Consider the following 27678-nt stretch of genomic DNA (forward strand, 5'->3'; position numbering starts at 1 on the left):
GAAATGGGGGGATAAGATTGAATGCACTAGATCAATGGTGGAGGATCACTTGGTCTTCACAATGTATGAGAGGTTGCCAAGTGACAATCTAGGAGAGGAGGTGAGGAAAGGTTGTTGGAAAATGGTAACCTTGGAGTATGACAAGATCTTGTCATAAAGGCATTTCTTGTCCTCGTACTCCAAGTACATGGGGAATGAGAACAAAGGAATTTTTAATTCTTTGAATGTGACATGTGGGGAAGGGACCCATATGGGTACGTTCCAAAAAGTGGGTAGCCTATAAGGCTAATTGGCCAACTTGGGAGGCCATTTATGACAGTTCGACCCCCTCCATAATCCAAGGGATTAGAAATGCACAACCGATTAGGGGGCTAATTGGGTAGATTAGAAAGGTACTAAAATGCAAGTGAGAGAGTAGGAGGATTTGACATTCATAGAGAGAAAGGGGGAGGAATTGAAAAACAATTTTAATTTAATGTGGAGGAAAAAGGTGATAAGTGAATTAAATTAAATAAATGTGAGGATTTATTTAATTTAATAGATGAAGGGCTAAAGAGGTATAGTCAAATAAGTAAATTAATCAAATTAATTACTTAAGAGGGTAGGCTAGAAAAATGGAAGAATAATTGATAATTTTTGTTTGGCAAGAATAATAAAAAAATAATTAAATAATTATGAGCTATTTAATTAATGAGAGCAGTTGGGATAGGTGAATAAGAGGGATACATTGACCAAATTTGAATGGTCAATTTTGGGTGTCTACACTTGGCTTGTTTCCTCTAGGGTTCCTTGACAGGGCATTACAACAAACATCTTTATAATTTTATCCACTTAAGACTAAATAAATTTGAATGCAATCTCCATGTATATAACATTATCATTTTGCCTTTATGGTCTCATGAAAGCTAAAGACAAACAAGAATAGATTTAATTTTACAACTTAAATCTAAATTTTTATCACTTAAAACCGACCTCAAACTCTTTCCACTCTCTTACTCCCAAAACCTAAAAAAACATTAATATAATTAACCTATCTAAATCTAATACATAGTGATATATTTACATTTTTTTAATATTAAATTCTTCATTATGAGCTAACACTTTGTGATATTTTCTAATAACATTCCTAGGGGTACCTAACTTTGCACCTTTCACCTTAATCAAACCCTTGGATCAATTCAATGTTTTTAATACGACTGAAGTGACTTTGAGCAACAATGTGAATGTCTAATCTATTTTAAGTGATGCTCATGTTAATACTATGCTCATGTAAGAATGATGAAGTTGAGTTCTTATTAATTGAATATTAGATTATTCAAATTAATTAAAGTTTATTTTTTATACAATACCTTAGCATACAATTTACACATTTTATGATCAAGTTAGAAAGTAATGGTTAGTATGAAGGGGTCAATTTGATCTTATTATTAAACTTGATTTAGAAGTTCAAAGATAAATCCATAGTTGAAAATCTAAACTTTCTTCAAATCCACATATGAAACTAAGATAAGATAAGAAAAGATAAAACTAGATTAAAACTAGATTAAGTTCAAAACTTCGTAACATGTAGAACTAATATTAATCAAAATTTCTATTATTTTATAACTTTTGATTTACAAATAAATCACTCATACACTAATTTTACATATAAGAAAAACAAATAAATTTAAATTCAAAACTTAAAAAAAAAAACCACGATTCCCCTTACAACAATTAATTTTTTTTTTTCTATAAAACACTATTTGCAAAAAATAAAATGAAAATAAAATTAAGATTTTTTAGGCCAGAGGAGGACACGCTGATATAAGGCAAAGCGATTGTTTTACATTCTTTAATTCACTTGAGAAGATCGAATCGAGCAGGAGGTGAGAAGATCGAATTGCAGGTGCAAAATGAGCGGAAAAGGGAAGAGTATTGCAGAGAAAGCCGCGAAGACGATCGACTGGGATGGCATGGCGAAGTTTCTCGTGACTGACGCCGCACGCAAGGAGTTCAAAAATCTTCGTAACACTTACGAAGAGGTTAAGCGCACTCTCGACACAAAGTTCAATCAGGTTTTGCATGTTACACCCCGCTTTAATGATTTTTGTGTGTTTGCCTCTGCTTAATTTTGCACCTTCTGGCATTTTCAACGAAACCCTAGTTTTTCCCCCTTTTTTCCGATTCCTTTATTCAAATGAATGCCAATGGGAACTTACATTTAAAAAAAGAAGTTATACAGGGTTTCACATTTTCTAACATGGTTATTAGATTTTCATTCAGCAGTCTGCAGGAGATCTTGTTTTTGTAAAACTAGTCCCTAAGTACATTGAGTGAAGATAGATAATAAATGCCTATCACTTTGGCATGTGAAAGCACACGAAACAAACTCAGGTTTGCCATTTTATGGTAATGGCACTTGACACTATAAACAAATAAGGTTGCCTACACCTTATATCAGACATTTGGTAAGGTTGCGATTTAGTAATTGTGATAAAAAATCAAGAATAAAAAGGGTTAGCCCAAATGCTAAGGCTAAATGGGTACATTCATTATTGACTCAGGCTTAACTGGGCACGTCCAAATGCAGCCCAAACATAAAAGAATGCGGCTCAAGCTCGTATGAAATAAAATCACATTCAAAAACTATGGATTTGGCTTAATCTTGTATTAAACAAATTACACTAAAATCATAAGAATGTGACCACAGATCCTAAGATCAGATCGAGATGTATAATAAATTCTAAATTGTTTTGAATTTAGGAGCACTTGAATCGGTCCAACAACTTATTTTGGCTTCCAATGACCCATAATCTTTTAACTGATTTGTGAAAAGTATTATTACTCATATAGTTGATTTCATTTACTTAGGTAAATACTAAATATAGTTTGTTTCTTTTTATTACTTAGATAGACTTGGGATAATTGATACATGCCATTCTCTTGTTTTTTGGGATTTTCCCTTACTCTCTTTGGATTGAGAAACTTGGAGTTTATATATTGTTATTCTTTCCTTTCATCCAACATACTGATCTAATTGAATACAAATATTGAAATCTTGTTATTCTTGTCTGTTAGCATTTGAATCAGTGTCATCCTTTTGTCATTATTCCTAGGGTGATTTAATTTTGCATAATATTTAGTAAATGTAACATGGTATCAGAGTAAGGCATATTAGTTGGCATTCAATTTTAGATTTGAGGTAGTTTCTTTTGTTAGGTTTATATTCTTGGATGCATGATTTTTTCACTGCCCAATGTAGGAGGTCTTCAGGGAAGAAACAGATTGTTCAATTGCATTTGAAAAGGTCAAATTGGTTAGGATAGACTTTAGTTTCATTCAAATCACACACTGTGAAATCAAGTAACAAAAAATGTTCTAGGGTTTGATCGAAGATTTTGCAGGTTGCATACTTTTTGTGGTGGTTTGGAGCCAATTGAACAGTATGATTACATCTAGAACTATTGAAAACCTAGAGTTCTATTGTCCATTCACTTAAATCTGAGAAATTGTAGTCAAGGGAATTTCCCTCTTCCCCAAGCATGTAGGTTGAGGCCACATGACTTACCATTCAGGCAGATCCAAGTTGAAAATAATATTAAAAAGTTTGTTGGGCACTTTATTAAAATTTGTTGGTTTTGAAAAGTTAAAATGATTTTTTTTCAAAGCTTTCATGTATGAGGTATCATAAAAACACATGGAAGCCTTTTTAAAGCATTTAAACAGGCTTGCATAGAATTGCATTAGCGTGCACCTCTGCCTGTGTCCCCTTTGCATGTATTACTATGATTTTATAGAAGACTCCTCCAGCATTAGTAAATTGGCTCTAAATTTGGTGGTTCACTACCCATTTTAAAGCATTTTACATGAAAATGGGTATAACCTTTGCCCACATTGTTGAAATTTCAACCTTTATAGTGGTCAAAAAGCTCTTTCCAAGCTCTATACTCTAATGTAATTCGTTCCATCTGATCTTGATTAGATTGATTGAGTTTCTCACTCGAGTCTCCTTCTTGCTTGCATTGTAAAAGCACACTAAAATAAACTACCACCTTTTGTGTTGGGCTGTTTTTGATTGAGCTCATTGTGGGGGTGCTGCTATGCTTGGTTCTATCTCCTAACTCCATATATTTATACAACTTTGAAAACGTTAGTATGGAATTACCCAAGGGGAAAAGGTTGCATTAGATATGTAAATGAATCAATTCCTTAACCTACTTGTGCTAAACAAAACAACTGGGAAAGATGTTGATGTATAGCTAGGTCAGAGCCTTCTAGGGGCCGACCTAGCACGTTTGATGGCTAAGTGGCTTGTCGGCCTTAGCCATAATGATGATTTAATTTAATATGTAATCATTGGCGGCAGCATGTAACTTGTGTAACTTGTAAAGCAATTAGGTCTGGCCCTAAATGGGTGAACCCCTTGTGCAATAATGTAACTTGTCAACATGTATTGGTCTGGCCCTAATTGGGCATCATATGTAACTTGTAATTAGGGCCGACCTATATGTAACTTGTAATTAAAGGTCTGATCCTATTCTTGGTGCCAAAATTATGCAAGGCCGACTAGAGACCTATAGAAGGCATTGACACCTATATATGCAAGGTGATTTGAGGTCAAATCACAATCAGATCAACGAATCATCTATCTCTCTAATGTGCGACTTACCTCTGCACCAGCGAGCTATCTACTATTAGCGAATCATCTTCAGCGAGTTATATCTGCTATTCAGGCTAGCAATCTGCCCTCTGCTGTCTAATCAGCAAACATTGCAAGCGAATTGATATCTCCAGTCAAGCAAATTCTGTCTAAGGCTGGCGATCCATCTTCCAGGCTGGGCAAAGATCATATATGACTACACAATCATCATTCAAAGACAGCGAACTCCATTCTGGGCTGTCAAAGTGATTCACAGTGATAGTGATCAGAACTTCAAGGCAGATTTGTGTATCTCATATAAGTAGTGTTTTATTTTGGATTGTGCCTTAACAAGGAACATTGTAAATCTGCTACTGTGGTTGATCTAATACAATTTGAGATGTTCTTTGCTGGGTTTTTCACCTCCACGAGGGAGGTTTTCCCAGGGTACTGCTGTGTTGTGTATTGCTTTTTATTGTTTTCTGTTCTTTGTTATCAGTCTTATCACAAAATTAACAAAAGAGACTGTTGAAAGCTTTTGGTTTCATATGCTTATAAGTGATTTTTGATCTCTAATTTCATCTTGACTAATGTTCAACACCTAAGGAGGCATGGGACACTTTTGCTAAATTGTATGGTAATATTGATAAAGTCAGAGGGCATCAAGTTGATATCGACTTGATGACTAACTAGATCTCCAACAGTTTTGATTGCATCGAGGATCACATCTCAAAGATAAAATGATTAGGAATGTAGCTAACAGTTTGTAAGATTGATAAAGAAGATCAACAATCAATTCTAAATATGTTTTTTTAGCTTGGTTCTAAGTATTCTTTTTTGTTTGTAGCTTTCATACGCTTCAGACATATATGGAATCTGCATATGCTTCACCTGCTTTTGATGCATTTTCTGATCTATTAATTCAACAACAAAAAAAAAATTCAAATAGGTGTGATGAAGTCTTCTTATGCTTCCATCACAGGACATATTTTCTTCATTTGGAACTTGTTCCATGCCATATATTTTGATGGGTGATAACACATCTATGAGTGTATGTGGAAGAGGGTCTATTGACATGGGTGAAGGTTCATTCAATGATGTTATTTGTGTACCTTACCTAAAACTGGGTGATTATAAACAGCAAAAGACTAACACTAAAATCAGTAACTAACTCCTAAAAGTCAGCAACTAAAAATAAGGAGCTAAAACTGGGTGATCATAAACAGCAAAAGACTAACACTAAAATCAGTAACTAACTTATAAAATTCAGCAACTAAACCATTAACAAAATCCTAAAAATATCTTTGTAAAAGAGTCTTCAACTGCTGTAAAAAATTGTGCTCCAAATCTGGAATAATATCTCCTAAAATTAGCTGTGCCCAAACTGCTAATTTCCTTTTAACTGTGGATTGCCTCAAGGCGACTTTAGCAGCAGTGCAACTTTGTTAGTATCACTTATCCAACATGTCTGAGCAATATTTGATGGTTTTTATTTGTTGTTAAACTAAATTAAGGTTGTTGAGTCATTTCTAAATTAATGATACCGATTTTGTTTAATGTTGTTATACACAATGGAAGATTGTTCTTCATTTGTCAAAAATGAAAGTCTTTTTACAGTGGTAATGCAAGCGGGCAAATGGTTTTCTAGCTGGGAACAAGCAATAGTCACACAGCTGTTCACTTTCTATTGCTTTAGAATGGGGAAACTTTAGCAAAGGAAGAGATTGGGTTCCATTCTTAAATTTAGAGGATGGATTTTGGAAGAAAGTTGTTTGATAGAATATGAAACCATCTCATGTAGGGTTATAATTAGAAAGTAAATGATGTAGGCAAGCAATCAGAAGTTCCATTATTTAAAAATATAGTTTTTGGCTCATTTACATATATTTTTTTGAATCTAAACCTTGTTCCATTCCCTTTAATTTGCAGGAACCACAACCAATTGATTGGGAATACTACAGGAAGGGGCTAGGTTCAAATATAGTTGACATGTACAAACAAGTTTATGACAGTAAGTTATATCTTTTGAAATAAAAATGAGATATTGACAGACATAAGCCATTGATGCCATTTATTGACTTGCAGGTCTGTTTATGTTGGTTCAAATGCCATGTACCAGTACAGATTTTAAAAACTATCATATGTATACTTATCAATTTTTGAAATAGCCGTGTAAAATTTGTAACTAGGTTCATATATTTTCCTCAAATGCAATTAGTTTGTATATTTTTTGAGTATCTTTTCAGACATTACATTGCATCCTTGTGTTTGTTTTCTTTTAAAATTGCATGTACAATTATGGACAATTACTAATTGTACAATTACTATACTGTTAAGGTTTTGGATTTTTAATTATTTCTGTTTGTTCTTAGATACATAGGAAAGTAAAATAATAGGAACAAAAGGGTGGGATGTGAGCTTGACAAGCAAAAGCAATGTAGGACAAACATCTCAAACATAGAAATTAAATGAATTGACTACTTAATACCTATGTTACTGGGTTCACCTCTTTTGGTCCACACACTCGAACTGGGTTTGCCTGCAGGTTCACCTTGGGTATGTACCTGTTGTGACCATTTCACACATCGCCCCATTAAAATGGGGACCCCCTCTTTTTGCTCGGTTTTGCCTTTTTCTCTCTCTGCTTTTAGGGTTTTGGGTTAGTGAGTCAGTCGTCTGGATTGGGGTTAAGCCTTAGGGTTTCCGTTTTGATGTTTTCAAGCCGGTGTCTAGTCCAAATTTTGAAGATTGTTGAGCTTCCTCTCGTAGGATGCAATTTTGAAATAAGGTGAATCTGTCAGGGGGTCAAATGAGTTTGTCTAGGTTCAGTCAGATTTTTGAATGCAAGTCCAAATTTTGCCTAAGTGTTAATGATGGAATTGTGAATTTTGTCCGGGTGATTTTTGGCTAATTTTTGAGAATTTTGATAATTGAGCCCGAGCATTGGAAATGGCCTAATTTTGCCTTGTGAAGTGACTGAAGTCTTAAAATCTTGGTATTTTGGCCTATGGAAGTAAAATCGCTCCTGTCCCTCAGTCAGGGACCAGGGTGAAAATGATATTTTATGCATCTTGGTTATTAATTTATTTCATTTGTCTTGCGCAGGGTCGCCAGGAGATGCAATAATTGAAGATTTTGAAAGATTTTTGAGACTCAAAATGGCAATTTTTTTGAAGTTTAAGGCCAAATCGCTCCTGTCCCTCAGTCAGGGACTAGGGCGAAATGACTTACTTAGACCATTTTGACCTCATTTTGATCAAATTGAAGCGTCAAGGACGCAATGGAAGGTGAAATCAACATGATGGAACGCCAGGATTGAGTCGTTTGCAATAAAAGTTGAACTTTTGCCCTCAAGGACAAAAATCGCTCCTGTCCCTCACTGAAGGACCGGAGCTTGTTTCTCAAAATTTCACTGTCCTTGCAGGACCAAGGCGATTTTTGGATTGGGAGAGGTAAAGGAGGACATCTTTTGTCCATTGAATATAATTTGAAGAAATTTGCAAACAAGGAAACATGCTATGAAGACAAATCGCTCCTGTCCCTCACTGAAGGACCGGAGCTTGAAATCCAAAATTGCCTTGTCCTTGAAAGATTTTAACGATTTCGCGATTTGAGAAGAACAAGGGAGGTACATTTTACTCGTTGAATTTAATTTGATTGTACCTCGAAAGAGAAAATTGGCCCTAGAAGCAAGTTCGCTCCTGTCCCTCTGCCAGGGACCAGGGCGAATTTTAACGATAGCTCCCGTCCCTCTCTCAGGGACCAGAGCGATTCCTCCACAAGACAAGTTTTTGGCGAGGTGAAATGAGTTTTTAAGTTTGAGGCAAGTAAAAGGAGGCATAACGAATCTATTGGAGATCATTTGAAGATTGCAAGATACCAAATGAAGCCCATATTTGCCTAGGCGCTCCTGTCCCTCTCCAAGGGACCAGAGCGATTTCTTCTTAAGACAAATTTCCTACCAAGTTGGAGCAAGTCTCATGTTAAAGATAAGTGAAGGGGAACATAATGAGTCCGTTGAAGACAAATTTGGAAGTTGGCAAAGCACGAATGAGCTTATAAGTGAAAGTTCGCTCTTGTCCTTCAGTCAAGGACCAGGGCGAAATCAAGGCTATCTAATATTCCCCTCCAAGTTTAAACCACTCCAGGCCAAGGTATAAGGGGGCAATGATGTTTGGAACGCCTCGAAGAGAAACAAAGTTGCAAGGACCGCGAAAAGTGATGGAAATGGTCAAGTTCGCTCCTGTCCCTCTCCCAGGGACCAGAGCGAAATGTCTCAGTATGCTTAATTTTGAGGTGCCACTTCCATTTCAAATGTTCAAAAAGGGAGTAAGGAACACCATTTTATACTTTGAAGGCAATTGCAAGTTGATGCGAACAAGGATTAAGCCCAATGAACAAAAGTTCGCTCCTGTCCTTCAGTCAAGGACCAGGGCGATATTCATAAAATCAATCCTTTTCTTCCTAGACCACGCCAAGGCAAAGTTGCACAAGGTCGAATATGTCCTTGGAAGGATGATGGACAAGGAACCAAATGTCAAAAAGTGATTAACTTGAGCAAGGATGCAAAATCGCTCCTGTCCTTCAGTCAAGGACCAGGGCGATATTCATAAAATTAGTCATTTCCTTCAAAAGCTTCGTCAAGCCTAGGCCACACAAGGTTGAAAATGTCATTAGAAGGGTGATGAATGAGGAGTTAATGTTAAAAGTTGACAATTTTAAGCTAAAGTACAAACTTCGCTCCTGTCCCTCAGTCAGGGACCAGAGCGAAAATGGTCTAGGAGGCATTCGTTTCAAAACATTGGATCAATCAAGCTCAAGATTCCTATTTAAAATGCTAGTTTCAACGTAGAGGAAGTGGCTTTGAACGTGAAAATCAAGATTAAAAAGCTAAGGCGCTCCTGTCCCTCTCCCAGGGACCAGAGCGATATGGTTTGTATCCCTTACATCTCTCATGTGTTTGGCGCCAATAAATTTTGAAATACATTAAATGCTTAATTTCGATAAACCTTGAAATATTTAATTAAAATTGGCATTTAATGGGTGTGCACAAGGTATTTAATTAATTAATTTTACCTTTTAAAATCGAAATAATTAATTATAAAGGCATTTTAATTAATCAATTAATTAAATAAATAAAATTGGAGCGCTTGGGTTTTATTTTCTATATTTTACAAAGTCGGCCTCTATTTTTATTTGAAATTTATTTATTATTTGCCTATTTTCAAAAGTCGGCCTATGGGGGATTGAAGAGGTAAGCGCTTATATAAAGGGGGTGTGATATCTCATTTCAAATCATCATTTAATCGTTCATTTGCATGCGATTTGGAGAAGACAAGGAGAAAGTGCGAAATCTCATCAAGGAAGGGTGCAAATTTGGTTAGAAGTGGAGCGAATACTCTATCATCACGTTGGAGACCCCAAAGGTGGTGAAATTAACTAAGAAAGGCGCCTTTGCTAGAGGAGGACCACGTTGAATACTTCAAACTTCGTTTTTGCCTAGGCGAATTTCCTTATTTTGCATCTTTTTAGAGTTAGCTCTCAAGTGAGGTATGGCGAAGTCTTCTTTTGTCTAAATTTTGAATTTTGATCGTCATAGTCTTAATCTAAATTTTGAATTTTGAAATTTTGAATTTCCAGTAGCTCAATCGTATTTAGGAAATGATAACTCAAGGACTTATCATGAAGTTTCCTAAATTCAATCTTTAATCTAATTTATGTTTATGCATTGCAAAATCTGTTTCTTATTATGAAATGTTGTGTAGGTGTTACGATGGCGACCCCGAAGGCAGGAGCATCCACCAGTCGTCCAGCTCTCATGAAGGAAGATCAGAAGAACGAAGAATTGGAGACCAAGATTGTGTCTAAGTGGAGCAACATTGGAGATACTAACTTGGGAAACTTCAGTGTGAAGAAGTTTCGAGAGGTCCCTTACATTGGCAAGCCATCACCTGTCGCAAGGAGGATAATTGAAAGTGGCATTATCAAGGCGGCCGACTTCCCTCCAGCAATCCAGTGCCATGAGTTAATGATCGAGTGTGCTCGCCATTATGATCCACAGTCCAGATCGATAGTGTCCAAGGAAGGAGACACTTTTGCTTATCTTTCAGAGGAAGCTATTAGTGAAGCTCTTCACTTGCCAGAACATAAAGATATGATTTATAAAAGCTTAGAAGGAGCCAGGTCCATGTATGAAGATGATCCAGACACTTGCCTAAGCATCATCAATAAGAATCGGTTACTCAAGAGTCGTCCTTGCCTAAGCAAGATTCCAAACACACCACATAGGATCGACTTCCAGGAGGAGTACAGAGATTTGATAACACTACTCAACCGAGTCACAGGAGCCCCTCAAGCCTTCTATTTTGAGAAGTGGATGTTCTACTTCATCCAAGTGATAGTTCAGGGAAAAGGAACAATCCATTGGGCTAGAATGATTAGCCATTGCTTGGACGTACAGTTAAGGAGATTGAAGGCTACCAAGTCTTTCCACATGAGTTCATACATCATATATGCCTTGATCAGGAGCTTTGAGTATGCAAGACTACCTCACAGAGGAGTGATTGGAAGAGGACCTGGCGAGGTCAGAGTTTGTGATTCCTATGTTCACTTGCATCATTCGCCAGGAAGTAACTACAAGTTAGTCAATGATACCTTCACGATGAACATCACCAGGACATTGCAAGGCGGATTCACAATCGGCTATCTCAAGATGCACAAGAGCTTGTAAAGAGGTATGGTGCATGGTTTATCCAATTCTAGAAATTTACATATATTAGAGTTCATGGATGTCCTTCACCTCCCTATATGTTGCCGAGATATCCGACAGACAGAATTGTGTTACTTGAGGTAACAAGACAGTTGGCAGCTTATGTGAAAGCATTCAGACACAGACATGGAAATGGAGTTCCTGTGCCTATCATATTAGGGAATTCAGTTGAGGTATGTCCTAATGCTCTAGCCATGGATGATGCAGAGAAAGAGTTAGCTTTATATTCATTTTCATTCTTTGCCTTGAGAGAGAGCTTTGATCCATATGGGTATATAGAGGAGACAGTCGGAAGAAAATATAAGCATGAGTTTCAGATAGAAGACTTTGTGATGAATCTCTTGGATGACCTTGAAGTGAAAAGAAAGATGCATTCTAGATTGCCTTTAGACTTTATCAGAAAATGCAAAATTTACAGAGTGGCCGACCAAGCTCAGGACAGTGGCAGACATCTCCAATCATCTTATGATCGAGAAAGCAAATAAGTGAGGCTAGATTGGAATGAACCCGAGGTTGTGGATCTAGATGCTTTGATGGCTCCAGTCTTGTCTTGTACTTGCAGATGGGTTGATGTGCAGCATCAGAAGTTGAGAGAGCAAGGCATATCTATGACTTTCACTTTGGAAGACAGACCAGTTGAAGGAGGAGCAAGTGTAAGTGAGGGTAATCCTTATCCCAGAAATGCAAGCGAAGGCAACCTTCGAAGCGTAAGTGAAGGCAACCCCCATCCAAGAGGCTCGAAGAGGAAAGAGAGACCTGAGAAAAGGGAATCTTCCAAGAAGAAGCAAGAGGCCAACCGAGATCGTTCATCCGGCACATCTTCTCGACCTGAGAAGAGGACACTTGAGATAGAGGAGTCTATGGAATCAATGGTACAGAACGATAAAGAAGGATAGGCACCTCGAAGGTCACCAAGTGGGTCTCTCCAAGCTAATGAGCTACATGAAGATAAGGAAGATAATGAAGTAACATCTCCTCTCAGAGAAGAAGAAACATTGCCTAAGGAGATACAGGTTAAAGAAACAAGATCTGCCATTCCAGATTGGTTAAAAGAGAGACTAACAAGGGTGATTGTGATCGAGGACGAAGATAATGTGATTGATTTAGAGAGCCTTATTGGAAATTCTCAGGAAGTGACAGAAAAGAGGAAAGCCACCAAGATGTCCAAGATGATCAGAGATGAGACGGGATCCAGGAAATTGCAGATAGCTACACCAGCAGTGGACAAGTATGAAGGTGAGATCCTCGCAGAGGAATATGATGTAGAGACATTTGAGCTTGGTCCACTCACAGCCGAATAGACGTTGGATGATGCCACTGATTCATTTGAGGCACTTAAGGACAAGCTTAGAGAAGAAATGGAAAAGAATAGGAAGCTTGAGCGAGAGGTCAGTGCTTGGAGAGGCTACTTTAGCCATCTCAATCAGCCTTTGAGACGTCAGGATCCAGCAGTATCTCCTGCACAGGCACTTCCCCTTGAATCAGTTGGCGAGGCAGAGAGAGTCAGGAGTTTGGTTCAGCTTATGAGCTCTTGGATTGACAAATCTCATACAGTTGCTATTGAATTTGCAACAAGGATGATGCAGACCATTCACCGAGCTATTCAAGTTCTTGAGGTCATCCACAACCTAATGATAACTGTAACTGCTTTTGCTCATATTAAGGATGTTATCATTCCTGTCCTGCAAGTAATCAGACAAACATCAAGGAAGGTCCTAGCACAAGAAAAGATAATGGATGGAGGACCTCATAGTTTACTCCAGTGGTCGACTTTACTCCAGATGAAGGAAGTTCTTTTTGAGGACATCAGTACTAGATGCAATCATGTTGAGGAGGTTATCCACCCGATCCAGGACAGAGTGTTTGAGGTACTACGTACTATTCTTGGCAGGAGGATCGAAGTTGAGACAGATGTGGATTTGCAAGAATTAGAAGATAGAGTCAAGGTCATCTTTTGCAAAGATGAGAATGTTATTACAAATGAGCAACGAGATCAGATGTTTGCCACCATGCTCCTGATTGAGAAGATCAAAGAACTTGAACCTGGATGGGACGCTGCTCTTCTCAAGGCTTTCGATCAGGTCATCCACTTGGAGGAACGAATGAGGAATCTTCCCGAGATTCCAATTGCTGAGATCGAAGGAATCGTGTCTAGATTCATTGCATATGCTAAGAAGGAGCATTGGAAAGGGAATAAGATTCTAGATGAGAGGTTGTTATAGATGATGTGGCACCTTAATTGTCATTGGTCTATGTCTCCTAGATTTTCGTGCCAAATTTAATATTTGGCTATGCATTTAATATTGTTCAGTAAAAAGGGGGCTATTTGTAATAAACCCTAATTAGGGTTTAGGTGTCATAATCTTGGCCATTGATCTTCTTTTTGATCTGGACCGTTCATTGTAATTGAGGATGCTATATATACCCTCATTTCTTTTCATTTTGTAACGAGAAAACTAGAGATTAAGGAGAAATTAGAGAGATATTAGAGATTAGCAATTTGATTTGTAGCAAGATTGAGCTTTGAGGAAGGAATTTCAAACAATTGTTGTTCATGATGGCTTTGAGATCAATAGAATATTGAAGTTATGGTGTTTTATTGCAATTCTTATGGTTATCTTCATGGTTGTTCACTCTCTTGAATCATTCTCAATCAAAGTAGTATTTTAGTTTGAAGGATAAAGTGTTGGACTTGATCGTCGGTGAGATTCACTCTCCAAACCACTAGCTTCTTGCTGATTGTAGGAATGCCTTGCGTGGTCAACTGGATAAACTTGAATCACTTAAACCTTCAATCATTGTTGTATCGTGGATATGTGCCTTTGTGGTAGTGTCTATGATCCTTGATGAATTGAAAAATCATTTGTTACCTTAGAAGATCGCATCAATTTCAATTGAGTTGTTATTTTATGGCAATATTGAAGTTGGTAGAAGCTTGCCAAGTCTCGTCCACATTGAGTCATTCTTAGGGTTAGATTAGACTAGATCTCTTGCAAGCCCTACTCTTTTGATCTTTTTTTGAGAATTCGTTTAGTTTAGGAAATTCTACTTCGGAAACGTAAGGCCCCTTGATGACACAGCAATCACAACGACCACTTGTGCTTATCCACACGTAGAGACCCTACTTAAAAGAACATTGAAGTCACCCTAACTGATCCTTCTTGCGATATCTTCAGCAGTTAGAGATTTTATTCAAGAGAGGATAAGGTACCCTTGGGTATTTTATTCTGTGTATGATTGTGTACAAAATACACGTCAACAATACCCAAGCATTTGGGTTCGCTAGGTTTGAACCCAATTATGAACTTGAGTGTATCCAAAGGCGCTAAGCGCCAAAACATAACAAAAACATACATTTTTGACCTTTTTTTGCATGCAAAAACCCTAAAATGTCCCTAAAAGCATCCCTTCTATTGTTGGGTTCTCCTCATGCATTGAGCAATGATGAAGTAGCATACTATTAAATGTATTTATGCAAAGTTCCTTGACTTGCTAGGACTCGCCAAGACTTGGCGAGTCTTGAGCCGGGTGACCTTGGACGAGTCCTAGGGGCCCAGACTCGCAGACTCGGCTCGGACCCGATGAGTTTTTATGCTTGGACTCGGCTAGACTCAAAAAATTGTTTTTTTTTTTAAATCTCAAAAAATGACAAAAATGGATTATCTTCTATTGTTGGGTTTTTCTCACATCTAACACCTTTTGTGGATCACTAAGGCTATGGATCTTGTCTTTAATGACGAGGACCTTGATTGGGTCAACCAAGCAAATAGAGAGCTTGAGGTTATAGCCATGGCAGAGGAGGTTGGAGCATGAACTGATGTTGGTGAGGGTGGCATGGAGTCACGGACAGAGACTATGGCTGCTGAATCATCTAGGACCTACCTTAGATGCCTTCGCAGGAGGGATGCAAGTTCCGTTGAGCCATGTACATGTAGTTATTGTTTTGATATTTGTGTGGAACATTTGATGTCATGGATTTTATATTCCATGAGTTTTGTATACATTTGACAATATTTATATATCGAAGTTTGCTATTTCCTTCAACTACAATTTGCGTTTATAGTTTATACTTAACGCATACTTGTGTATGTGATGAAATTAGCTTCTATCTGATGATTTTATTGTGTATTTAAGGTTTATTTAATAAAGGGTGCATGAAACAAGTTTTAAATCCTTAAAAATCTCTAAATTTCTTGGGTTTTTCACTTTTCTGAGTTTTTTTGCCAAGTCCAGAGTCTCGAGTCGAGTCACCCTTGCCGAGTCCAAGTCTTGTTTCTATGGTATTTAGTTTTATAATTCTGAATATTTCTTTAAATTTTTGCATATAATATGTTTTAATATATATATACATACATATTTGTATATGTATATATATATATATCTACACACACACACATACGGATGAACCTGACCCACAAACCCAAAGGGCAAATTTTGTTTACCCCAACCCACAAACCGGGTTCGTGTATCCGAACCCGAGCCTGAACTCGAACGGGTAATTTAGCACAATACATATAGTACTTGGAAAAATAGTTTTAAAAAGATAAAGATGTATAACATAATAACTAGAGTCTAGTATTCAAATGACAAATGTCAAAATATCAAATATAGACATTGGAACAAGAATTTTCAAAATTTTTCATTTCATAATCATCTTAATCACGATCCAATGTTCATCAAAATTACAATCAACTGATCAAGTATCAAACTTTAAAAACAAAATACTAAATAGTAAATACAGTATACTAGAAATATAAAATTTAGAACAAAATATTTAAATCTGTTATTTCTATTATGCTTGTGAACCCCCCATAATACTAGGGCTTGCTGTTATTTATTCAAATATAAGAGAAACTTCTGGCTTTGCTGAATCTGGGCAGAATGGATGAGGGTTATTATTAAGCATAACAATAAGTCATTATAGCTGCTGTGTAAACATTAATGTAATGCATGCTTTTTGGAGGTTTGGTTTAAATATTTAAGCCCAAAATTTAAATAACCGAAAATAGGTGTAAATAACTTGCTGGGCCGTTGCAGCTTCACCAGCTTTATAGGTGGTTACAGAATAGACATGACATCTTGTAATTGGATTTGTGGCCATTGTATTCATCAATCCTACAAGAATTAGGCTGAGTTGTAATATTTGATTTGTCAACCTGTTCTTACACCAGGTCCTTAGTTCTGTCATGTCGTTGAAATTTCCACCTTTAGTAACAGTTTAGAAAAGTTACCTAATGATTGAATTATTTTCTTTATCAGTCTTGGGAAAAAACTAGTGAGAAAAAATCACGATGTTGATGCCATCCAAAGTTTGTACATAAAATCTTAAGGTATTCTAAGGAATTCAACAAATGTAATGGATTTCTGTGTAATTCTGAGTGAGTCAATTCTTATATTAATTCCCAGATATAACCTATAAGAGGTTAATGGAACTGTAATTATGCAAACAAGAATAACAATTAGAGTGTGTAATGCATTTTTTTGCCAGAGAAAGCAACATAACCTGTAGAGCAGAAGTAAATCTAGAGAAACCCACTTCCACCAAAACATACAAAGAACTGTGTTATTGTGTTGAATTTTTGTATATGATCACTAGAAGGTATTGCCACAAAGAACAGATAATTCTATAGGTGAGAAACCATAGGTTTTTAGTAGGGGCATTGCAAAACTCTCAGCATTTAGAAAATAATAATTTAAGCAGTACAAAAGAGGATAAAAGATTCTCATGTAGGTTTGAGTGTGTACTCAGGCAGAGTAAGGGAGTATGGGCACTACACTTGGCCAATAACTAGTCTTCCACATTCTATCTATTATACCACTTTCCATTAACTCCCAAATTGTTTTACAGATTTTTTTTCTGTTTCGTAACTTGCTAAGTTCTCTTTTTTAACACCTAAGATCCTCTAGAACTTCCTCACTGTTCTTTGTAATTTTGTTCAACATTCTTTTTAACTACTCCATTAGAAATTCTATGACAAGATTCTATTTAAGTCTGATGTTATCATGACCTCTTTGCCCTACAACCTATATTTCAGTATACTTTTGTAGCACAAATTAACAAAAGTTCTGCTTTCTACCTTGCCGTTAAGGTCATAGCAATCATTTCTAGTTGGACAAATTAGCTTTGTTAAGCTTTTTGGATCAAAGCTGTCTCTTTTTTTGCTTGTTTTTGACAACTGATTATCTACAGAAAGATTTCTTTGTAAGTCTGACATTTTCACAACCCCCTTGTTCTATGACATATTTCAGTTCACTTTTTCGTACAAATAAGCAAAAAGCTTTACTTTTAACCCTAAATACAAGAGAGTTTATTTGATCATTTCTAGTTCGACACTAGTCTTCTATGAACTTTTTTGATTAAAACCGTAACTTTTCATGCCTGCTTTTCTGCAGTGACTTATGTTATCTATGTGATCATTGGAGCAGTTTGGTTTGTAGGTTTTTCTCTTTGGTTCTCGCTTCCTGAGTCTTTTCTATAAAAATTTAAGATGCAGAATTCTCCCACCCTGGGTTCTGCATGCAGTTTGAATGGGTCCAGGTCCCAGTCCAAGGACCGGTTTGCCCTGGTATGTCTAAGATGTACCCAGATTGTTTGTGCCATGCCCTTGGTGTACCTGGTCTAACTCGCCAAAAGAACTATAACATATATAAGGCAGATGGGACAGTCAGCGTGAAATGGATTCTAAGATAATAGGATGGTTATTGCGTAAATATTAAATAATTATCAATTACACATGGGGAAGCATTCCTGGGGTTTTTCTGGACATCCCTGTACCTGTAACATTTTCAGGATGCATCAGACATGCCCTTGAATATTTTTCTGCATCAGACATTTTCAGGATGGACAAATGTTCCTGGATGGAATATGCACTAAAAAAGCTTGTGGTTTAGAAAAAAGAAAACTTGTGGTCCCACTAAGCCCTTTCTAAACACTAAACCTAAACTTGCAGCCCTGTCTTTGAAAATAAGAAAAATACGGCTATACACATTGCATTATTAATTTATTTGTGAGTGTTTGCACTAGTTTTTTACTTAAACAATAACATAGACAGCAGTGAAAATGTTGGAATGGAACAAAGAGGAGTTGGGGAATCATTAGGGTGTGGGAGTGGTGGAGGTGAAGGTGGGACATCCACACAACCAGTTTGAATGCCCTTCCATCCTCTTAACAATTCATGCAAATAGCCCATTCAAAGCTTTTAAATATTTTGCGCTTTACAGGTCATGGGGTTAATATTTTCTTTAAAGGTAACCATATCTGAGAAGGCCAAGTTACATAGATTTTAATGGAAGGCAAACTGAAGGGTATGCCAGTAGAGTATATAGGATCTGCCATGCCATCCATGGCTGCTAGTTTTGAGTTTTGTACAAAAGGAGAGAAGAATAGTAGTGAGGGGCTAGGGATAGTTGTAGCAATGTCGAATGTGCAATATAGGGAAGGGGAGATGATTTAGTTGCCCATTTTTTTTATGTCCATACCATCCCATTTCATGTGACACATTCTCTTATTTTAAGAACATTTTGGAAAAAATAATCATCATTGATTGCTTTTGTTTCTGTGGAGATCGTAGGCTACATGCAACCCTCCTTGGGAGACAATATACAAAAGTGAGTTTGTCAATGGAGAATATGAGGTAAACTTGGCTAAGGATGGGTTGCATGATATTCATGGATGGGTAGATAGATATATAACATTGGCCACTCATAAAATATCATAGTTGCATGTGCAATTGTGTAAAGTCCCCCTTTGTAAATGCCCTAGTTTTGCCCTAAAATCACAAATTCCATTCAAATGAGAGATGTAGTTTATGTTCTTGTTTTATATTATTATGTTCCATATTTTAATATGCTCTCGAATTTGTTTCAATTAGTGTAACATTTAATTTTATTTGTGTTTCTTGTCAGGTATTGAAATCCCCAAATATGTTGATAAAGTCACTCCACAATACAAGCCAAAATTCGATGCCTTGGTGAGAACAAACATGGAACTAATACATTTTACATTTTTCTGTCTCAAAAGATGAACATTCTAGGTAGTTATTGGATTTTGTTTATGCATAGTTTTTAATAGTGAGGGACTGCAGCAAATGGACAGTTTCTTTCTTAACTAACAGTGGACTGGTCCAAGAGAGAAATGTTTTGAATTTCATTGCTTTCTCTCTAGTTTAAGACAAAGAAGATTAGTTAGTTGACTGCTTATTGTCTTTTGAAATGCATTGTTTTTACTTGCTTTATATTATTATTTTGGCTGTTCTAGAAGGTGGGCTATTTGTGTGGACTCTAAATCACATATTTTTTGTTTGATGCTTATATGGAGCGTTCCTTGGTGTTTGTACCACATTGCAATATAATTTTTTTGCTTTGTTTGATTAGTCATATCAGACTGATATCTTAAACATATTGTTGGTTTCCTTTTGGGCAATAACGTTTAGATATGTTAAGGATTCTTTATTGCCAATGGGCTGGTCCAGGAGAACAAATATTTGAATTTCAGGATTTTCCCTCTAGTTGACCACTTGTCTCTTAAAAGTTAAAAGTTTAAAACACATGTTGTTTATTTTTTGTTTGAACTTGCTTTATATTATTGTTTTAGTTGTTTTAGAATGTGGGGCTGTTTGTCTAGACTCTAAATCACATAATTTTTGTTTGATGTAATTGTCGGCGTTTGTTCTTTATGTTTGTATCACAATTGAATATAAGTTCTTCCTGGCTCACCCAGACATATCAGACTGATTTTCTTAACCATATTTTTGGTTTTCTTCTGGGTAATAATGTTCAGGTACTGAATGGCTGAAACAACTGGACAGTTTCTTTATTACTAATGGAATTGTCTACAAGAGCAAATTTTTGAATCTGTGTTTTCTCTCTAATTTAAGAGAAAGTGGGTTAGTTAGTTGACCTCTCATTTGTCTCGTAAAACACATGTTATAATTTCTTTTTGAACTCGCTTTTATTATATGATTTAAGGCTTTAAGCTGTTTTAGGTGGTGGGGGGATATATGCCTAGATTCTAAATCACATAATTTTTGTTTGATGTAATTGTGGGCATTTGTTCTTTATGTTTGTATCACATTTGAATATAAGTTCTTCCTAGCTCACCCAGACATATCAGACTGATTTTCTTAACTATATTTTTAAGTTTTCTTTTGGGTAATAATGTTCAGGTATTGAATGGCTGAAACAATTGGACAGTTTATTTATTACCAATCGAATTGTCTAGAAGAGTAAATTTTTGAATCTCACCGTTTTCTCTCTAATTTAAGAGAAAGTTTGTTAGTTAGTTGACATCTCATTTGTCTCTTAAAACACATGTTTTATAATTTCTTTTTGAACTTGCTTTTATTATATTATTTATACTGTTTTAGGTGGTGGGGATATTTGCCTAGATTCTAAATCATATAACTATTGTTTGATGTTTTTGTGGTGTGTGTTCCTTTGTGCTTGTATCACATCTGAATATAATGTCTCCCTTGTTCAACCAGACATATCAGACTTTTTATCTTAACCATATTTTTAGTTTACTTTCGGGCAATAATGTTCAGATATGTAAGGACTGAAACCATTAGACAGTTTCTTTGTGGATCAGTTAGTTGAACATTTATTTCACTGATATAACCTTAATAATATGAAGATAAAGATTGTTGCCTGCTTGATATTTGATTTCAAATTTGTAAGAGGTCATTGATTAACTTCCGTTTTCAATGCTAATCTTGAACTGGTATGTGTGCTTTGCAATTTATCTCTTACGTTGTAAACTTTTGGAATTGTGGCATTCTCTTTAGTGCTGCAATATAGCATTGTGTTGTACCCTTTTTGTGCCATAACAGATTGTTAAGGAAAAGCACCTTTAGCATAATTGATCGACATCACAAGTTTCAATATTGTCATTCCTCTGGTTTTAAATCATCACCTCAGAGTTTAAGATCAATTACTTGTTCTGCATATTAATCTTGCACTCAGGTATTGCTAGTTTTTATTTAAATCAGTTCTGTGAATTAACAAGATTATTGTATAGGGGACAGATGCAACATAAGCTGAGACCAAAAGAAGCAACTACAAGCAAGTAGGGCACACAATAATAAGAGACACAAGATATTGTGATGCTCATAGTCTAAAAGAATCATTTTGAATAATGGAATGGATTGAGATAAAAAATGATGAACTTAGTGTGTGTATATATGTACATCTAAGTCATTAGAATATGAAAGGGACTGACAAGACTAAAATGTATTACACAACACATGAAATGTGTGGAGTCACTTGGACCCAAATAAGAGCAAAGAGATAGGTATCCCTTGGGAGAGACTAACATGTTTTACACAACACACGAAATGTGTGGAGTCACTTGGATCTAAATAAAAGCAAAGAGATGGGTATCCATTAGGAGAGACCAAAGTCAATAAGTGCAAACTCAACATCCAGAGGCACTGAGACTTGAATTTGTGTTAATGTTGGTAAAGTGCTGTTGCTTTATTGGTGGGCAGCAGCACAGGGGCCATTATGTCTCTAATGTTATTTTTTTGGTTATATTATCAGGGTTCTATTAAGGGGCCCCAGCCCTGCTAAACAACAGAATATACTAACAAAAACAACTATTACTTAGCAGTTAAACTAGCCTGTGAACTGGCACATTAACTGTATCAAGCTATCACATCCTTAAGATACAACAAAAAAAAGAGCTTATAACAGAAACAAAAACCAGACAGCAATTTACAAGCTGCACTTTATGGGAGTTACTGCCCACCACAAACCCAGACCATATGGATGACAAACCAGCGTTCACCAGATTTATTATGAACATCATGCTAGAAATGTTAACCAATTCTACTGGGAAAAATGTGGCCCTTCTGCCTACTCCAAACCATGAAACTAAACCCTTTATTACCTCAGCTGTATGCTGTTCACAAATTACATTGCTATCTTCAAATACTGGCAGCATGTACCCACTAATTATCTCAAGCACACCATTACACTGGGAGACCACCATATTTTTCATTACTAGGTGGGTATTTTGGTAGAATACATCGAATGCTCCCACAAGCGCCAATAGTGCTAAACCCCTCAAATTCATAAGCATTACATCCACTTCCTGTGCACCTGTAATGCACCTCAGAGGATTCCATAGGAGAGCTTCAAGACTATATGAACCTCCACATCTACCACACTCCCTTCACTCACTTTAATTTCTTTAAAAAATCTCCTATTATTGAATCACAAGACTTGTGCTTGCCACTGTCACACAAACCATCGGCCTCATGGACAGCTTTTACCATTGTTAGCATGCCCATGTATGATCAACTGAAACACACTGTGTCATGTCCCAGGCATGATACTCGATCAACCCTTAATCATTTTGGGAAATTGTCTTAACTGACATAACAATTACACATAACAATTGATGCCTAATTGACAGCAATTTCCTTATAACAAAATATAAATTAAGACGGTGAAGGGAGGGATTAATCAAACAAGGATTAATTAAGAGGGGCATCGGTTAGCAAGGGACACTTCTTTACAATTCATTACATCCATAAGGAAGGGGGTGTGACTCATCGACTCCCAAAAGAGATATAAAAAAGATCAATCCAATACTCAGAAGAGGACACAGATTCAATTGATGAAAGAGACTTCAAGAAGGAATGCACTAGTATCACATGCGGGTTATTCAATAAGCAGCTACAGCAAGTGGTATGAATATGTAATGAAATTCTGTGCACATGTGAAATGAATACAACAGTTTTAATATCAGTCATCCATATATATTTTGACATTTATAATGATGCAATGAATATCGATACATAATAGAACAATATGCAGAATTTATATATCCATAATTTAATAAACACAAATACAGAATGAACAGGTTTATGTATCAATAATTATAGATATTCATGGTGATTGCGTAAGGAATGACTCTATATCTATATCCATGAATTGGTAATGGACAGACCTACAATAATTAAACATATTGGGATGTAGAGGGGAAGCAATAAGGGGGAATGATGAAGACTCACTAGGTACGCCACCCATGGGCAATCAAGGATGTATGGGCCAAGAGGGACAAGGGAATCCGCTCTTGGGCCCAGGCTTGAGCAAGGACACCCTATTGCAAGGTCTTCCCTACACACCCATGTGGGTTGATTATTGGGGGTCAAGGATACTCAAACGAGTCAAACATACGAAGGAGGGATAGCCTGACAGAGGGGAATGTCGTACAGGGTACCATATCATTACCTATCTCCATCTTTGCTACGTTTGGGCCCTTGAGATTAGTCTTAGACATAGAAGTATTATCCAGACTTATATGGCATAAGTGTGTTTCTTTAAATCTCTGATATGGATATATTATATGCATTGTTTATACATGTATTGCTACCTAACTTGATTACAGACCCTAAAACAGGTTTAATTTATCTTTTCTTTAGATAAGGACTGCATCTTTAAAATTTATTATGTTCTCTTCATATGAAATTTGTGAAAAATCAGGGCAAGTTACAGGACAGTCCAAAAAGGGGACATTACACTATGACAACAAAACTGATCTCTTCGTGTTCCCTTATGAGCCATTATCCTGTACCGCAACACCCTACAAGCAAAACAATACACCAGAGAGGAGCTATGCCAAGCCACCATATGCCATTCACACCAAAAATCACCGCCATATAAGATCTTGGAAAGCCTGACATAATTGCATCACCTTAGATAATATTATAGAAGTGTACAGAAGCATGCAAAGCAGGAATACACTGTCCTATGCTTATCTCCACATAAGGCAATTTCCAGACCAACTATTTAATCTCACATGCCACCTCATTTTTATCTATATAACAATGAGCTTATGAAATGTGATCAAAATTTTTATTCTGAAAAGCAACTTCTTCTGGAAACAAGCTCATATGCCAATTAGGGCATTTTTTTTTCTGTTTACTTGTTCTATAACTGATTTGGAGTCCTCTTCAACTTCTAATATGTGGTATCCTTCCACATATGGTGCTTTTAAATTTGCTAGCAAAACCTCACTCAGCCTCATTATATGTTTTCAAATCAAGATGTATAAAGACACCAAATATAAAAGTATTTCTAACGACAAAACCAGACCCAATCCTGGATTGTCTTCTGCTGTAACATCCAAGTTCAATTTCATCCATTCCCTAGGAGCCTGCCATTTCGATTTTCTGTAATTTGTTACCTTGCCCATTAACCCATGAACAAGAGTGTGTCTCTAATTCCTGTAAATATAGTGAGAAGACTGTTCTGTGCAGTGTAGGAAACTAGAAAAGTGGTTACAGGGACAGTTGGAGTGTGACAAAATATAACAAACTTAATATATACTTACAAAATCATTTTCACAAGTTAATTGAATAAGTCCAATGTCACGGTTAAATGTATGGCCTCTAGCACATGATACTAGCATTGCACACACCTTACTATCCATTCATAGAGCTTCTGTCTGCATGGATATCTTAAACCTTCTTAGTTTGTTCATGTCCTTATTAAAAACCTTATTGTAATGAACCTTTGCTGTACCTGCCTCGCCTTCCTGATAATTAGGGCCTGATCTATCCACCGAAGGTTGGATTTAGGGCCACAAAAGGAAATTACGGTTTCTTGCAACATTTAGATATTTTATTTTATATGTCAGCAGTAATATTAGATCAATGGCATAATTATTGCAGCACAAAATACATGCACAACCCATTCTAGAGGGCTGGAACTAGGTTGGATCTTCCTTATATTTGTGAGGGTGGCGATAAGGGGTAGTGATGACTGGTTTTGCCCCCTCTTCCAATTCTATAGTGTGTTCAAACCCCCGTTTGGGAGGCAAACCTTGGGGAATTTCCCCAAACACCCCTTTATATTTCTCCATGATGGGTTTGATGTCCATATGCATGGATTTCTCACGAGTATTGCTCTTATCTAGTATCATGCATTGGGCCACCCATTCTCTTCGTCCCTTTCTAAAAATTTGCTCCAATTTCTTACAAGAAACCACTTTAGGGCTACCATCAGGTAAACCCTTGAGAGTAACTTCCTTCCCTTCATACTGAAATCTGATTATTTGGTTTGGGAGATCAAACATGAAACATCCCAGTGAATAAATCCATGGAGTCCCCAATATGATATCTGTGTCCAATGGTACCACATAGAGATCTTCCCTTACCGGATGGCTACCTATTATGAACTCCAACTTAGGTACCAACTTAGTGCATTGGACCCTTGCCCCTGTGGCTGTTGCTGCTTCAAACCCCTTAAAAGTTTGTGTGGGTAATTTATGCTGCTTGACAACCCTTTCATCGATGAAGTTATGGGAGGCTCCGCTGTCCACAAGTGTGACTACTTTCTTCCCTTTAAGTGAACTCTTGATTCTAAATAGGTTGTGTTTAGCAACATGGGTGATAGTGGCAACTATGGCTTGATCTTCCTCCCCCAGTCTCATCCTTTTGCTAGGTGGCTCTTCCTCATCCTCATATGGTGAGGCTTCTATTCTGTGAGCCCGACCTTGACATTTATGGCTCCTTCCTTCATAGGGTTTTAGGCATGTGAAACAAAGTAATTCTTTTTAAAGTCCTCCAAGGCTGAACACATATGTCCCTTTGCTCTCTTTCCCTTGCAATAGGTGTAAGACCTTACAATCCCTTCTTGATTGTGTTTATTGTCCTTGGGTGGAGGTTTGGAGGAGTTGCCAAAGGGCTTGGTCTTGTCCTCGGGTGAGCTTTCTTCAAATTTCATAGCTTTTTGTATAGCCTCATCTAATGTTTGGGGTTCATGGGCACTTACTATGCTTTTGATTGATCCCCTCAGGCCTTCTATGAATAAGTAAGTAAGCCTTTCTTGTGTTAGACCCGGTACCATCATTGCTAATTTTTGGAATTTTGTGACAGTTTTCAATAGTCCCCTGCTCCCTTAGTTGGGTGAGCTCTCGAAAGTACCACTCAGGATGCTTTTGGTCAAATATTTTTATGAGCTTTTGGGTGAACTCATATGTGTTTATAAGTTGATGTCCTTGAGTGATGAGGCCATAGTGCCACCACTCATGGGCAACTCCTGATAGATGAAGTATAGCAAATGTAATGGCATTGGATTGAGTCATGGGGTTGAGGGATAAATAGGTATCCAATTTTTGGACCCATGACCTAGCCGATACCTTTCCTTCCCGTTGATGTGTATTTTGTACACGACCAAACACAAAATAAAATACCTAAAGGTACCTTATCCTCTCTTGAGCAAAGTTTCCCGACTGCTAAAGATTTCGCCGAAGGATCAGTCGAGGCAACTCCAAGGTTCTTATATGTAGGTTCTCTACTCGTGGATAAGCTCTTTGTGGAATGATGTGATTTTGCTGGAATCACAAGGGGACTTACACTTGATGACTAAACGTCTGATTTGCTTTGAATATTGCTGGAACACAGGATTTCACTAGCCTAGATTTTTTGAAAAAAAGGAAAAAGGATGAGGGCAAGGGAAGGATCTAATTCTGACACTAAGAATGTAGGAGCAATGATTGATCTTTGATGAAATTCTAAGTAAGTCTTGTTTTGACATCCCAAGACCATCTCCACAAGATTAGTGCGATCTTCAGAGGAAAGCTTTATGATGTTCAGATCATCGCTACAGGCATAGACACCATCAGGCTGATGCATATCAGTGAAGAAGCGACAATTGAAGTTAAGCTTAAGCTGAATGATTCCAGTTGACTACACAAGGCAAGTCTGCAATCAACAAACTGTTAGTAGTATGGATATACAAATTTCACCATCAATCAAACACATTTCTTCCACTCATCAAATAACATGAAATCAAATCTGACAAGTATAGAGACCATGCAAATTGTTGAATTGACCCATAGATTTCACCATTTCTTCAATGAAGTTTTACAAGCCTTTTACAACAACATCTTGGCAACAATCTTTGCCTTCTCTTTCTATTCTACTCTAACTGCTATACTATTAACTGACTTATTCACTATTTCTAACTATTCACCTTCTAACTCCTGACTAACTATTCACTAACTATTAGCCTTTACAAAATGAGGAGCCAGGGCTTATATAGCGCTCTCAATACAATTCAATGACTCAGATCAATTTGAGATCAATGACCGAGATTTTACAATGAAAACCCTAATTAGGGTTTGTTACAACCAACTCAATTCTGGCCAATGAAATAATTGCATTATTTGGACACATGTCTTCTTTGGAATATTCGACCAATGGATAACCGAGGTAGGTACATCGAAGTTAGTGCCATCTTTGATGAGTCAGGTACATTGAATCTGGACATGCTGAGGTGGACC

General features: G+C 36.9%; 1 protein-coding gene across 1 annotated transcript in view; it reads left to right on the forward strand.

The window, feature by feature from the left end:
• The first annotated feature begins 1791 nt into the window (after positions 1–1791).
• LOC131036322 (ATP synthase subunit d, mitochondrial) overlaps positions 1792–27678 on the forward strand; it is a 33482-nt gene continuing 7595 nt past the window's right edge. The window contains exons 1-3 of the mRNA XM_057968170.2: positions 1792–2054; positions 6548–6629; positions 19293–19357. Coding sequence (XP_057824153.1) covers positions 1893–2054; positions 6548–6629; positions 19293–19357 — 309 coding nt within the window. The 5' untranslated portion in view covers positions 1792–1892. The remainder of the gene's footprint in view (positions 2055–6547; positions 6630–19292; positions 19358–27678) is intronic.

Source organism: Cryptomeria japonica, chromosome 7 (genome assembly GCF_030272615.1).
Source record: "Cryptomeria japonica chromosome 7, Sugi_1.0, whole genome shotgun sequence".
NCBI lineage: Eukaryota > Viridiplantae > Streptophyta > Pinopsida > Cupressales > Cupressaceae > Cryptomeria > Cryptomeria japonica.